General features: G+C 35.5%; 1 protein-coding gene across 2 annotated transcripts in view; it reads right to left on the reverse strand.

Moving 5' to 3' along the window:
• The window catches only part of dock8.L (dedicator of cytokinesis 8 L homeolog), a 113,362-nt gene that overhangs the window by 66,666 nt on the left and 32,351 nt on the right, over positions 1-14,345 (reverse strand). For both annotated transcript variants that reach the window (XM_018258593.2, XM_018258586.2), the window contains exons 5-14: positions 12,765-12,885; positions 11,161-11,373; positions 10,544-10,629; positions 9,950-10,016; positions 9,294-9,443; positions 8,777-8,857; positions 8,222-8,378; positions 5,521-5,657; positions 4,768-4,858; positions 3,772-3,928 (exon numbers count right to left, since the gene is read on the reverse strand). In XM_018258593.2, the coding sequence (XP_018114082.1) occupies positions 3,772-3,928; positions 4,768-4,858; positions 5,521-5,657; positions 8,222-8,378; positions 8,777-8,857; positions 9,294-9,443; positions 9,950-10,016; positions 10,544-10,629; positions 11,161-11,373; positions 12,765-12,885 (1,260 nt within the window). The remainder of the gene's footprint in view (positions 1-3,771; positions 3,929-4,767; positions 4,859-5,520; positions 5,658-8,221; positions 8,379-8,776; positions 8,858-9,293; positions 9,444-9,949; positions 10,017-10,543; positions 10,630-11,160; positions 11,374-12,764; positions 12,886-14,345) is intronic.

Raw genomic sequence — 14,345 nt, forward strand, 5'->3', positions numbered from 1 at the left:
TCTCTACACTATAGTAATTATTCTTGATCCAGACAGTAGCAGTCTGGACACAGGCAACCCTGAATTACCAAATATACTAAGTGGGATATATCTTATTTAAAATAATACATGCATCTGCTGTAAACCCCAGCTGTTACCCCTCAAAAAGTACATGCTACAGAAATCCACCTTTTCTGCATTTCCATGTAAGACCACTAATGTTGTGAGTTTACATCCATAATACATTCCAAGATAGGGGTCTTCCTTCCATGCTTACTAAGAAGGGGAGGACACTCAGAATAATTAGTGTTTTAGTGAAATCCCCAAGCTAGGGGTAGCTAGCATGTGGTTGCACTTTCTATTTATGGAGAGCTGACTAAGGGAAAGTGTGCCTCTAATAATATATGCACTTCTAATATAAGTAAAATGATAATACATAAAAAAAAAAAACTATTGTTGCCAGTAGATTAAACTTGATACCTAAGTATACAGGATCATATGTAACTAACTACATGTGAAATAATATTTGTAAAACATTAGATCTAATCATTTTGTTCACATGTAGTTAAATTCCTGGGTAGCCATATGTGAAATACTACTTGTATCAAATGGGATCCAATCAGCTTGTTCACATTTGTGAAATACTGATTATCACTAAAGGGTTCACATTGTTTTTTTTTAACACATTGCCATGCAACAAATAGGATCCAGCAGGCTTGTTCACATAATATCCCATGCAAGACTTCTTATTACCAGTGTGAACAAGTGGACATGCTCTGTTGTGCCAATCAAATATGTTGCAACAATGTGATGAAAATATGTCAGTCAGTTAAAGCCTCTTTGACATGTGAAGTTTATTTTGAAAATATTGATTCAAACTGGTTCCCTCCAATTTAGAGTCAATTACATTCTTTAAACCAAAATAAAGCTTGCCACAATAACATTCTTTGAGTTCAAGACAAAAATATTTTATACAATAATTGCAAGAATGTTCTAAATTAAAATTACATAGAAGAGAGTAACCAGAACGTTCGACATACTTAGAACATCAGTAAAAGCGTCCTGATTTTTATAACAGTGTTTGCTTATGTACTTCCTAATTTCTATGCACTCTTATCTCTAGTAGAACCCATTATGTGTGCATTATGTATACATCCACATGGGGGATTTTTTTTGTCTTATTAGCCCTTAAAGCAACCAAATTAACTGAAGATTGAAATCTGTATAGTCTTACAACTGAAAAAAACTTTAAAACATAAACAAGTGTACAAAATTGTGTAAAACTATTTCAATGAACACATCCCATTATTTCCCCCAAGTCTGTTATTAAACATTTTAAACAAGTTTGTAGATACAGCAGGAGGGGGAAAATAATGCTTCCTTTCCAACTAGGGCAAAGAGCACATTCAGTTGTGATTAAACTGGTCACTTTGATCTAGACTAAGCAGAATGCAGAATAACAAAAAACAATAACAGTGAATGCAGGGACCTTTAGCCTAGAAAGATTAATCGTTCATTTGTTAGGAAAGTTTATTCTAATCTCCCCACCAGCAGCAGATTTTTATGAGAGGCTTTATTGTGTAGTACAGGGTAATGTTAGTGAAATGAAGAATATGCATATGAATGACAGGCATGGGAAGATTCCTTTCTTAATTATATAATGAGACAAAACATGATTAAAGGGATACTGTCATGGGAAAACCTGTTTTTTTACAAACGCAACAGTTAGGGTGGTGGCAGATGGGGAGATCGTGAGGCAACTTCGGAAATCTGAAGCAATCCCGTCGGCGATTCATATTCTTGCTGGCGGGAACACAGTTTCGGAGATTAGTTGCCCGCAGTAGAGAATATTTGTAGCTGGGCGACTAATCTCCTCGTCTGCCACCACCCTTAATAGTGCTGCTCCAGCAAGATTCTGCATTGAAATCTGGTTTTTAAAAGAGCAAATTATAGTTAATTTTGAAATCTGACAGGAGGCTAGACATATTGTCAGTTTCCCAGCTGCCCCCCAGTCATGTGACTTGTGCTCTGATAAACTTCAGTCAATCTTTACTGCTGCGCTGCAAGTCGGAGTGATATCACCCCCCTCCCATCCCCCCCAGCAGCCCATACTGCTGCGCTGCAAGTCGGAGTGATATCACCCCCCTCCCATCCCCCCCAGCAGAACAATGGGAAGGTAACCAGATAACCGCTCCCTGGTAGATATAAGAACAGCACTCATTATAAAAATCCATGTTCCACAAACCCCATTGTTTCTCCTACATTGAGTAGGTTCAGGAATGGGATTTTACATGGTATAGTGAATTATTGCAGTGTAAACGGTGTCATATAAATATATAAAATATATAAAAACGACAACCTAAAAACAATGTTAAAATCCCTTTAAGTCTTGATATGAGAGAACGAATCATTTAAACGGTACATATTTTGGGTTGTCTATTTTATTTTTTACACACAGGCTATAAAACATATATATATATATATATATATATATATATATATATATATATATATATATATATATATATATATATAGTAGTAAATGGACCCGCACTCCAATGTTCTTAGTGAAGAAAAGTAATGTGCTTTATTCACAAATGCATATCCAACGTTTCGGTCCACACTTGAGAAAGGTCCCAGTGTGGACCGAAACGTTGGATATGCATTTGTGAATAAAGCACATTACATTTCTTCACTAAGAACATTGGAGTGCGGGTCCATTTACTACTATGTATGCAAAAACTTGACCAATGCACCCACCATCTAAGAAATCCAGTAAGAGTGCGCTCACCAAAATTGACTTTATATATATATATATATATATATATATATATATATATATATATATATATATATATATATATATATTTATATATTAATTACAAATCACCAAGAAGTTCCACAAACAAAGGCACAAAGTAGCTGGCTGAGTTCTATTATACAGCTGATGGAACTCTGAATTTAGTATCAATATGTCACAATGGTATCACATGTGAGTCATTTGACAGGTGCCATCAAAGATTCCATTATAACTGATGACATTACTAAGCACAGTTTATATATTGAATAAAGCACCCCCTATTTCAAAATATAAAGATATTATAAGTTCCCGAGGCGTTCCATGACCATATAAAAACATGAGGCCGAGAGTTTTTATACAGGCCATAGAACTCATGGCCTCTAATATCCTCATATTTTGCTAAAGGGGTACTTTATTTATAATAATACACGTTTCAGTAAGTCATGTAACATAAATAACATCACTAAGCTCCGATTATAACCAATGACATCACTAACCACCGTTTAATAATTTACAGGATATTCATGTCTTGTGTATTATATAATGAATAAAGTACTATTGTAAAATATAAGGACATTTTAAGTCACTGAGGAGTTCCATAACCATATAAGAGCACAAGGCCGAAGGCTCAGTGTTCTAATACAAGTCATGGAAATCTGAGGTTAATATCCGACAAGGGGTTCTTTATTTATTATAATACACAAGTTTTAGTCATGTGACAAAAATTACTCTGTTGACATCACTAAGAGCCATTTATAAGGATATAATTCTCAAGAGATTTATCGCTTTTGTGTATAATAAGGATAAATTATACAGGTATTCAAAGCTTTTTTGCATAATAAAGCAGTATTGGCCTGGTATTAAATGAATAAACCTCACTAATGGCACACAGTTGCAACTATCATGAGTTAGACTTTCTAAAAGGGTTTTAATATCTATTTTTGACATGAATTCAGTCATAAAGTGATTAATGGTAAAACTCTGGTTCTTACCTGTAAATGGTGTTTGGAACATAAACTTCTTTAACTGGAAACTCAAGTATTTCTTTAATTGGGCGTGTTCGGCCTTCAGGTTTTACTGGGAGCAATTCAGGTGAAAGACAAGAGCTGAGTCCATCACAGGCAGGAGAAAGTTCCAATTTGAGGAGACCTTAATGAAAATTGATAATAAAAAAACGATTACGTCCCCAATTCCCCCCAAATCAAATCCCCAATTTGCCCCAGGTCTGCTCAGTTAATAAGCATCTCTAAGGCCCGGACAAACATATTTTTTCCACACCGGCTTTTAAAAAAGCTGACCGCTGAGTAAATACACTAGTGTATGTGCCATTGCCTAAACTTGAAATCCATAAGGGTATTTATGCAGCTGTTGGCTTCATAAAAAACTCGTGGCGCGGATCATGCCGAAAAAGCTGCGGAAAAACATATGTGTGTCCATAACCTATGTTGTGCTCCCTGCTCTGGGAGCTTTTGAGGATTTTGAGTGCAACTTCTATGTGTTTCAATGACGAGGTATATAACAAAATAGTTGCAGAAACTGTGTCTGCAGCTGAAAGGGTTAAATCAGTGATTCCCAAAAATTCTGCCTAAAGTTATATCTAAGCTACAAAACAATAACTTATTGGAACAAGAAGGTATTGCGACACTCTAACAAGCCCAGATGGCAGATGGCTTTTCTGCCTGTTTGTGTATCTCTTGTCTTGTTATTAGCTGACAGGGTTCTGAAAATACTCCTACACCACTAGAATTTAGACTGAGATGATATCACCTGAGCACTCTATGGAGTGCTGCACCAAATAACAGAATTATGCTGTAGCGGCCCAAAGTAGACCTCCCTGAGCGTAATTTTTAAGGGCCATCTACGATCTGAGCAAAATGCCAAAAATATCTATGATGTTAAAATATTAGAAGCAAAAATGATGTGCCATTCTGAATTTATACTCATTACTACTTACTTGCCAGAAATGCATGCAGCTTTGCTGCCCTCACCTGGTATAGATTTGATTCTCCTTTGCAAAGATGATCGTTTGTAGTCTGCTAGATGTTTGAATAGATCTTCATCGCTTAGCTTGTCTCCTTCCTGGTAGAGGTAAAAAACACAATGTACACTACTACAAAAGCAAACAATGATATACGTATACAGGCTGTGCAAATTCCTGGGACTTGTACGTGGGCCTAGAATGGCCTTTTCCCTGTTCAATATCTGGTCAGAGTACATTCATATATTATTTGGACAGTCTGCATGACCGCCTGAGTAATATGATCACTTGTCCTAGGGCCAAATAGCACTTGCAAAGATACATTTGTTTGGCAGCCTCACCAGACGCATGAAAAAAGATGATAAGGTTATTCCTGCTATGAAGGATTCCATGTAGGCTTGTTTTGATGTCCAATGGAGCCCTGTACTTACTTCTTGCCCTGTGGCTGCCTTGCACCTGCCAATGCTGTGCTCTGTACCTAGCTCCAAATTTTCAGTACAGAGCTACATGCACCTAGGGTCATAGACAATGACCCCTCATGCACTTCTGGCTTCTTGTTACATGATTTATCTATTAATATATTATGGGATGGTCTTAATCGAAGGATCTGGATAGTCAACCTGAGAGGCAAAGGCAACTTAAGCTTCATGCAAGGTGAGGCAGAAACACCATCATACAAGCTAAGAGAACACAAAAAAAAAATTATACTTTACATGAAGTAAAACTAAACAATAAAGCTGCAGTAGCACTTTAAATACTGTACCTGTTTAAAGAAAGTGTTGACTGTAAGTGTTGTAGACTTGAAGGGCAATTGGCTGCTCTCTTCCACTGAGTTACATCGATCAGAAAATCGCCTTCCTCCGGCCCATGAAGCTCTTCTGTCAGTAGCTGCATTTTTTCCTAAGAAAATGGTGAGCAGAGTACATTTTCATAATTCACTAACTTATACCCTTCTTTTGTCAAGAGACAGTCAAATCTTTTAATATAGAAGCACTCCAATTTGCTGACTAAACTTGTTAGTTATTAAAACTTTACACCTCTGAATTTATTGTGACAGAGTTTGTGCATTATCACCACCTATACATAGTCTAAAAGGCTAATATCATGTATTACAGAATTTATGACACAAAAAGGGAATAAATCTTTTATGACTACTAAAGCAAAAGTTACAGCCCATATGTGCTACTTGGAATACTAACTGAATCATAAATAAAATTGAAATGTAATGTTTTTTAATGTACATGACTATTAAATTGATTTCAATGACTGACTGAATGAAGGTTATTATGTTGCAGATCAGCACTTTAATCACATAATAATTAACATTGCATTTATGCTGTAAAAATGCTGTTAAGGTGTCAGTTTAGAGTTCTGTGACCTTTAAATTGCAGTGGAATTCAAGTGTCATATTAAACCCTTCCTGTTATTTATATCAGAATCATTCCAAGCAATTACATTGTTCAGTGTGAAGAACAAGCCATGCAAATGTAGACTGATTATACAACCTGCTTTTGTGTGGCAGTGACATTTGATTTTGCTGTGTTGCATGGTGCCAGTAAATGTGGTAAGGCACAGATCAAAAGGCAACCTCGCATCCATATCATGGTATTTTTATATTGGTGATGTAGGGGGTGTGTGTGTGTGTTACTATATAAATGAAAATAACACATGAAAGGTCCTTCTTTTAGGTATTTACCATCTTTTACAAGTTCAGTTACACAGTAACACATTTTTGTCCTACTAATGTAATGGCTGACTGGCACTGGATCAACTTACGTCTGTGTGGTTTTGTATAAGGTTTTGGTTATGCTTGAAAACTCCCATAAATGGGAAACAGATAAATTTAGAGAAAAAAAAAATGTCAGCACTGCACAGTTTTGCTGGGAAAATTGGGAAGCTACACTCTAATAGCACTATCCTAAAATGTTTTGTTTACTTTTGATACACAAGCTTAATTCAGAATATGTGCTGTTCTAAAGCATCAACTAAGTTATTAGCTATTCAACATTTTTTGTGTATATCCTTTTTCTATGAAGGGACTGCATCTCAAGGAAAGAGACAATGACATTTCAACAGCAAAATTGTCCAACATACAGTTTTATATTTGTTATTGAAGTCTTGATTTGTCTATGATGCTTGGAGTTGATGCTTAAAGGGGAACTAAAGTCTAAAATACAATAATGCTAGAAATGGCCGCAGGAAGTCATCATGTTGTAACTTTGTTAAACATCTTTGCAAGACCACGACCATGCACATGCTCAGTGTGGTCTGGGCTTCAGTTGGGAGGTTAAACTTCGGGATCGTCATAATTTATCAAAACAGCACAAGTCAAATAATATCTGCCATAGAAGCTGATACAGCAAGACTGATTAATAATCAGAATATGCAGAATGCACTGGGTCTGCGGATACAAATCTCTACACAGTTGCCGGCTGCTTTACAAGGAAACTAACAAAGCTGCTCGAGGTCAGGTAAGTAAGGTGGGGTGCTCCCCCCTGCCGTTTGAAATTATGATCAGTTTCCCTACAGAGCAGTTAGGGACCATCTCAAGTTTCCTATCCACAGCAGTCAGAGCAAGTAAAACAAAGAGAGAATTTCACTGCATACAGTCAGGTTTATTGTAAAAACTGTACACATTTTTTAATTAAAGTATAGCGGAGAAAGATTTATTTTTCATTAAAGAAGGTAAAAATGGGATTTTATTTTTTTGCCTTTATATCCCGTTTAATAACAGAATAAGAGATTCAAGTTATAAAGCATGGGATCTTAAATGCCCTATTTTGCAGAAGACCCACAACCACAAACGTCAGCCCTGGCTTCATATGGTTGAAAGCAGTTAGATGATGCCTCGGTTCTAAACTTGAACTTGAGTGTATCCTTATGGACTGTGGTACAGTCAGTCTTATTAATATCCAATTAACATTATTGTAGGTATTTCGATTGATAAAAACACTAAATAGTGGAAAATAATCACACAGAATAATCCTGGTGTCTCCACAGAAAAGAGCCAGTGATGAAATTTCATTAGAGCAGGCTCTGTAACACTGGGGGACAAAGGGGAGAGGGAGGAACAGTAAGAACCTGTATCACCCCTGCACCCTTCTTCATGCTATTATTTTGCAGTACATACTCTAATTTATACCCTGAGAGTACTCTTCAGATATTATTGCAAACAGCTCAGTACTTTGCCTCAAAAATTAGGCTTCTGCTTTCTGGGAATTTCTAGCTGTAACATTTCAGCTGTTACATTTTCAATTATATGCTGCCAAACTGGGAATTTCAGCTCAATCTCAAATTGGAAAGCTGAACACAATATCACTACACTATCTAATATGTTAAGAGATCCCTAAAATAAGCAAAAATTGGTGTTGTTCTATTCTATATTCTAATCAGCTAATTCTTATACCCTACATTGCATATAATCCAAAAACTCAATAGAGAAGTGAACAATAATATGAACATACCATTGGGTTCACTGTCAGGTGAATCTCTTTCAAGTGTCATAACATTAATGCAATTTAAGAGGCTCACTGGTGCCCAAGCAAATGGCATTCTGTACTTTCCTAGACGCTGACAAAAGTTTTCAGCTTGAGATTTTAGTTTTTCAACTTTTTCTTTGGTCTAGAAGGAATGTTTGGAAAATGGACAAAGAATTAAATAACATTTTTAGGGGAAAATGTCATAAATCAAATTCTATATTTGTCAAAGGATACATACAGATACACACATTTAATTAAAAATTAATTTTAATTAAAGACAAGAATTAGTCCAGAGATGCAATATATTTATCATAGGCCATATAGCTGAAATGTGCATGCACTCTTTTATCTTCTAAAACACCATGTTTACTTACTTTATACTGTCATTGTAAAACATTCAGAAAAACTTTCAAAACACCTAAACATTTATTTATTCTTAGTTTGAAAGCAGAGTGAGTAAACGTCTTTATAAAACTACATTGTATTTGTCAAAAGGAATTATTATAATAAATCTTATTACTTTGACAATCAACAACATACCTTTCCACCATCAGTTTCTTTTAAAACCATATATGGCTCTGCACAGTCTGAGATTTCTCCTTGCTGAAGAACTTTTTCAATCTGCAAGAGATAAAAATAAATGGCCACAAAACAAAAAGCAGACGTCCTGTGCAGAATAACCTATGCCAGTACTTATAAATAGATAATATTAGCAAACGAATGCAGGCAATTTATGAATCCATAATCAGTGACAGATTCTGTGCTTCAGCAACAGAGCCATTCCCAGTAGTCCAATGGCTTGTTACAGGGTTGTGGTATTGCTTGAAATCCTGGTGAATTACAAGGAATGTCTAATCTGCTATTACTTATAAGGAGTTAGATAAGGTGTATTTCATAGTTACTATCCAACACATGGTTGTGACTGTGCTTCTCTACCATAATATGTATTCTGAGGAAAGCCATGAATCCTCCATGCACCTGATACTCTCCATACCAGTATGGATGTGTTTAATCAGATCAGACTATGCATTCATATTGTTTGATGACAGTTTCTTACCTTGACAACTAGGAATATATCTTGGGAGGGATAGGTAATTGAAAAGAGAGCATTCTTCGCTTGGCTTGATGAGGCTATGTTAGAAATGTGATTTCGCAGATAACCCTTGTACACTTCTGAATTCAGGTCACAGTAAAAATTTTCAGAGATCTAAAAATAAAATTCAAAAAAGAAATCATACATGCACAAATAGAATGTACCATGTGATGTTTGTATGTGGAAGACGTTTAATCAATTTGAATAGTGCAGAACTAAGGTTACAGAAGTAAGGTTGTTAAAAGTTAAAAAACACATAAACAAATTAATTTGTTTGATAAACAAGTTGAGGGGGCATAGCTAAGTCATAGCTTTCTAAATATCAGATCAATTCAAAAGAACAAAGTACAGGTATCACATTATTCTCACTTTAATTAGATAACATATATATGATGTTGGAAGACAAGCAATTCAAAACCTTTGGATTGTGTGTGATGTTTATTGAGATGTGGCCAAATATTCAACCATATACAAATATTAAAAACTGAATTATGCCCCATTCATCAACTAAGAAGGTGCATTAGTCAAATTTTCATCCTGGACAGATATTGGATTACAGAATGGTCATGTTGAAACAATCCCCATGGCCATATACACGCCCATACTATCATTTGATTTACCTTTTTTTTCTCTTTTAAGTCATAGAGTGCAAAGGTGGCAAACAGTGGTTCAATGTCAATCTCAAATCTGTCAATAAAAAGAACTGAGTGTGTTAAAATAGCAAAACAAACGTGAACGTAAACTGAAAGTAAAACCTTCTAGTAAACTCGGTATATTAACTTCTAACAATACATCCAAAGCATACCAGCCTAACCAGAGTCGTACCTGGTATATTAAACCATACTAATATTTTAAATAATTACATACATTTAGTCACTATTACCTAAGTGCATTAATAAATGTGCATTTGTATTAGATTTGCAAATATTTTTTTCTACCTGAGGCCTTCTACAATGTGTTACATGATCTTAGAATCAATGTTCGATGTCAACTTGTGAATTTTGGCAAGTCAGTTAATCACCATTTTTGTAAAGACAAAAAGATATATGGTAAACTTAACAGACCAAGGTTCTGTTGATCTTGATTCCTTCTTTGTACAGCATGGCTTGAATTTTTTTTTAACTATCTAATAATGAAGATAGTTCAGAAGAATATTCTGTTCTCTTTTTATATTGATAAAAAAAGAGAGTTTGAGGATTAATATAGCACCGTACTTCAAAGTATGCAATTTGACCATTATTCTGTATCCCATGTGTTCTTTTGGACAGTCTGGCACAGGGCGTATTTCTACAGTGTCCTCCTAAAATTAATAAATGAAGGAGTATATTAGTTTCTGACCTACAGTAAAAGAATAGAATCAAAATTAAAAAATAAAACATATTAATAGTAAAAAAGTAAAAACATCAGACTTAATAGTCATTTAATAGCTACATTAGAGTTGTATTTATATTGTAGATTATCGATTATGACAGCTGTACAAGGCTGTTAGCTTATTAAAATGTTATAAACTTGATAAACATAAAACCCTATATAAAAAATCATAACTCTTGATAGTTTTTTATGCTGATACCTAGGAATTTCTAGGAAACATAATACATTGCAGTAGCAAATGATACTGATGTTTTGGGCAACATTCAGAAGCACTGTGTATATTGCTTCTCACAGGCAGTTACATCATGTAGTCTGATTCTCACAGAATGATTTTCACAGAATGTGAAACCTCCAAATGTTTCTTACAGTCATGTGAGCACATCCTCACTTCTAAGGAACATCAGTTCGGTTGCAGACATAATTTTTGCAGTAAAATGTTTTGTGTCAGTTATAATCATACCTCATCCATTGGTGGACTGAGAACAAAAAGATCTGACTGCCTATTGGATTTGCGGGCTTCTTCATTTTGTCTCTCCAGATCTTCAATATTACCAAATTGGAGCAAATTTTTCAGCCGAGTTTCTGGTCGTAAGCCACGCAGGTCAAAGTCACAGGATGTAAGAGCAGTTCGTCCTGACTCATCAATAAGTAATGTGATTGGATTATCGTCATTCTAAAACATAGATTGTCCATCAGAGACTATAACCCACTGTGCTTATTTCATTATTACACAATTTATATTATGGATTACACATATGAATTACATTATGTTAACCAAGGAAGTTTTATTGGTACATATCAAATGGTACAGACCATATGACTGTAGAGCAGTACAAATCATAAGTATAAATTCGGTCTGAAGGCTAAACACATCAATGCAAAAAAGGGACAAAAAAATTTCTGCACGTATCGCAGCGAAATTTTATGACCTTTCTGTCGCCATACCCCCCTAATTAACACGTTCATTTTACAAAATTTGTCAGGTTATGAAAGTTTGAAACTATTTCTCCTTATCTAAACTGTTTTTTTTTTTGTGTCTCAAAATTGTTACAAAGTATCTTATTTTCACCTGTTAGCTGTTCTATGCTCTCAGCTAAAAGCCAATTAAGTTAGAAACATTGTTTCTTTTTCTAGCTTTTCAGTGCAGAGAAAATAGGGATTTTCCAGTACAAATGAGGGACTGCAGGTTGAGCTGTGAAAGAGGGACTGTCCCTCTGAAGAAGGGACAGTTGGGAGGTATGCAGAAAATCAGATATATGATTTCAATTTCGTGTACAAATATGCACTAAAATAAATTGTTATGTCATTAGAGTAAACTTTGGTGTCCTGTTTTTAATGTCTCTGACTGATTCTTCTTCTGAAACTGCATACATAAGCCATTCTCTATAGATTTCAGTGGAACAAACTAACTTGCCAACTAACTTGTTCTTTGAAAGAATGCATATAATAATTTATCCAGGTTTAGCAATATGTTCAGCTCACATCACAGAAAGAGGCAGAGCTATGTTTACAGACTAGTGATGTGCGGGTCGGGGTTTTCCCGACCCGCACCCCACCCTAACCCGTCCCCCTTCAGCCAGAGCCCAGCTGCATTCCGACTTCCGGGTTCCTTTTATAGACCCGCCCCGCCGATGATGTCACAAAAGGGGTGGGGCAAGCAGGCTTGCAGCTATAAAGCCGGAAGCCAGCATTTAAAGGTGGCAGGCGGGGAGAGAAGGAGAAGAGCTCAACCAGCACCCGCCCGACCACTGCAAAGAGGAGTATGAGGTCGGCCCGAACCGCCCGACCCTCAGGTATCAGGCCGGCCCACACATCACTATTACAGACTATGGCAACTATGACTGTAGGCAAGAGATGGCGTAGTTTCCTCTTGTAGGTATATACGCATTCATGCCTTTACTGTATACACAGTTAACTAATCAATTTATTATTTATATAATATTATTTAATTGAATTAAATATACAATGTAATATTATTTAATTTTATTTAATTGGTAATAAAACAAACAGAAGGGGATTTTATAAAAGGATGTAGAAAAACACTATCTTGATATTAAAATCTACCTGTTCGTTTGGTCTAGGTTCTGCTTCATCAGACTCAAATACTTGTTTTTGGAGAGTTTTAGGAAAATCTTTCCTAGAGCCGCTTCTGCTAAAGTTGACTACTATTGGGTTGTCTTGACATCTGAAACGAGAACAAGGTAACATAACCGAATGAATTTATACACTAATAAATACGTTGTCAGGTGCATATTTTATTGTCCAAATGCTTATATTGTTTAAAAAAATGTTTTTAGTACTGTAAAACAGATTACAAACATACTTCATAACACTAAATAAAAATTATTTTGTGGATATGTATATGAATTATTTTCTTTTTTTTTTTATACTTTTTCTTTTATTATTAATTTTTAAGTTGCAAAATTGAAAGGAAGAAACACAAAAACAGTAAGTTTTAAGAAAATAGAAACCATTAAGAAAAAGAACATTAAATCCTAACTAAAATGTCATCTAAAGATTGTAAAAGTGTCTTTTGGTCTCTTCTGTCTATTTTTGCATTGCTAATAAAAGATTGATAAAATGAAAAGTAAATATGCGGACCGCATCAGAGCTCACCGGTACAGCTACTGCCCTCGCGAGTCGCCAGCTACTTCGTGCCGGTATAGTCTTCGTCTCACAAGAACTCCTGCTTGTTGGGCGCTAGTCCGGAAAGCATTGCAAAGACACAGTCTTCTTGTAGAAAAAGCGGCTTTATTGGATCACACACAGTGGAATCTTGCAGTGCGGTGGATGTGCTAAACGTCTGACTTTAGTCCAACAAGCGGGAGTTCTTGTGAGACGGAGACTAATGGAAGATTGAGCTTGACATAACTGCACTTAAGGGCATAAAAATAACACTGAATAAACAGTGCTCTAGAACACTGGGAATATGAAAGCAACTTTTGAAAGCAAAGTTACTAATTTATCAAATTACAGACTATATGGATAAAAGTTCTTGGGATCATGACCAGGTGAGGGACAATATGTACTAGAGGTCAAAATGACATATGTGGCTGGTTCCCTGTGTCTATTGGTGCAGACTTGAGCTACCGACACCTTAGAAGTGGCTATTGATGATTGGGCCAAAAATGTGCACAAATTGTAGCATCTACCATCATTCTAGTGTAATAGATAAAGCAGTGTGCACTATCTAATTACCAATGTGGGGGCTAATTATCAGCTATGTTGGTAAACAGACACAAGATGCAGCGCCATATTTAATCCTGGATCTGCCCACATTCAGTTGTCTAGAGCTTAAAAATCACATGAAATTAAGGTTTTGGATTGATTCAACTGAACACTTAGGCTTCAAATAACTACTAGTCCTGTTTTTTAATGCAGCCCTACTATAAATTCAATTGTCCTATTATTCAATTTGTCCTATTATTTTCACACTTGACGGTGTTTTCTTGCAGAATTGTCTTTGCAGATCTATCTTAGGCAGAGGGAATCCAAACAGTACTACAGGTATGGATCTGTTATCCAGATCCAATTCAAACTTTTAAAAATGATTTATTTGTTCACTGTACTAATAAAACAGTAAATAAGATATAATTAATCCCTATTAGAGGCAAAATAATCCTATTGGGTTTAATTAATGATTAA

Source organism: Xenopus laevis, chromosome 1L (genome assembly GCF_017654675.1).
Source record: "Xenopus laevis strain J_2021 chromosome 1L, Xenopus_laevis_v10.1, whole genome shotgun sequence".
In the NCBI taxonomy this organism is placed as follows: Eukaryota; Metazoa; Chordata; class Amphibia; order Anura; family Pipidae; genus Xenopus; species Xenopus laevis.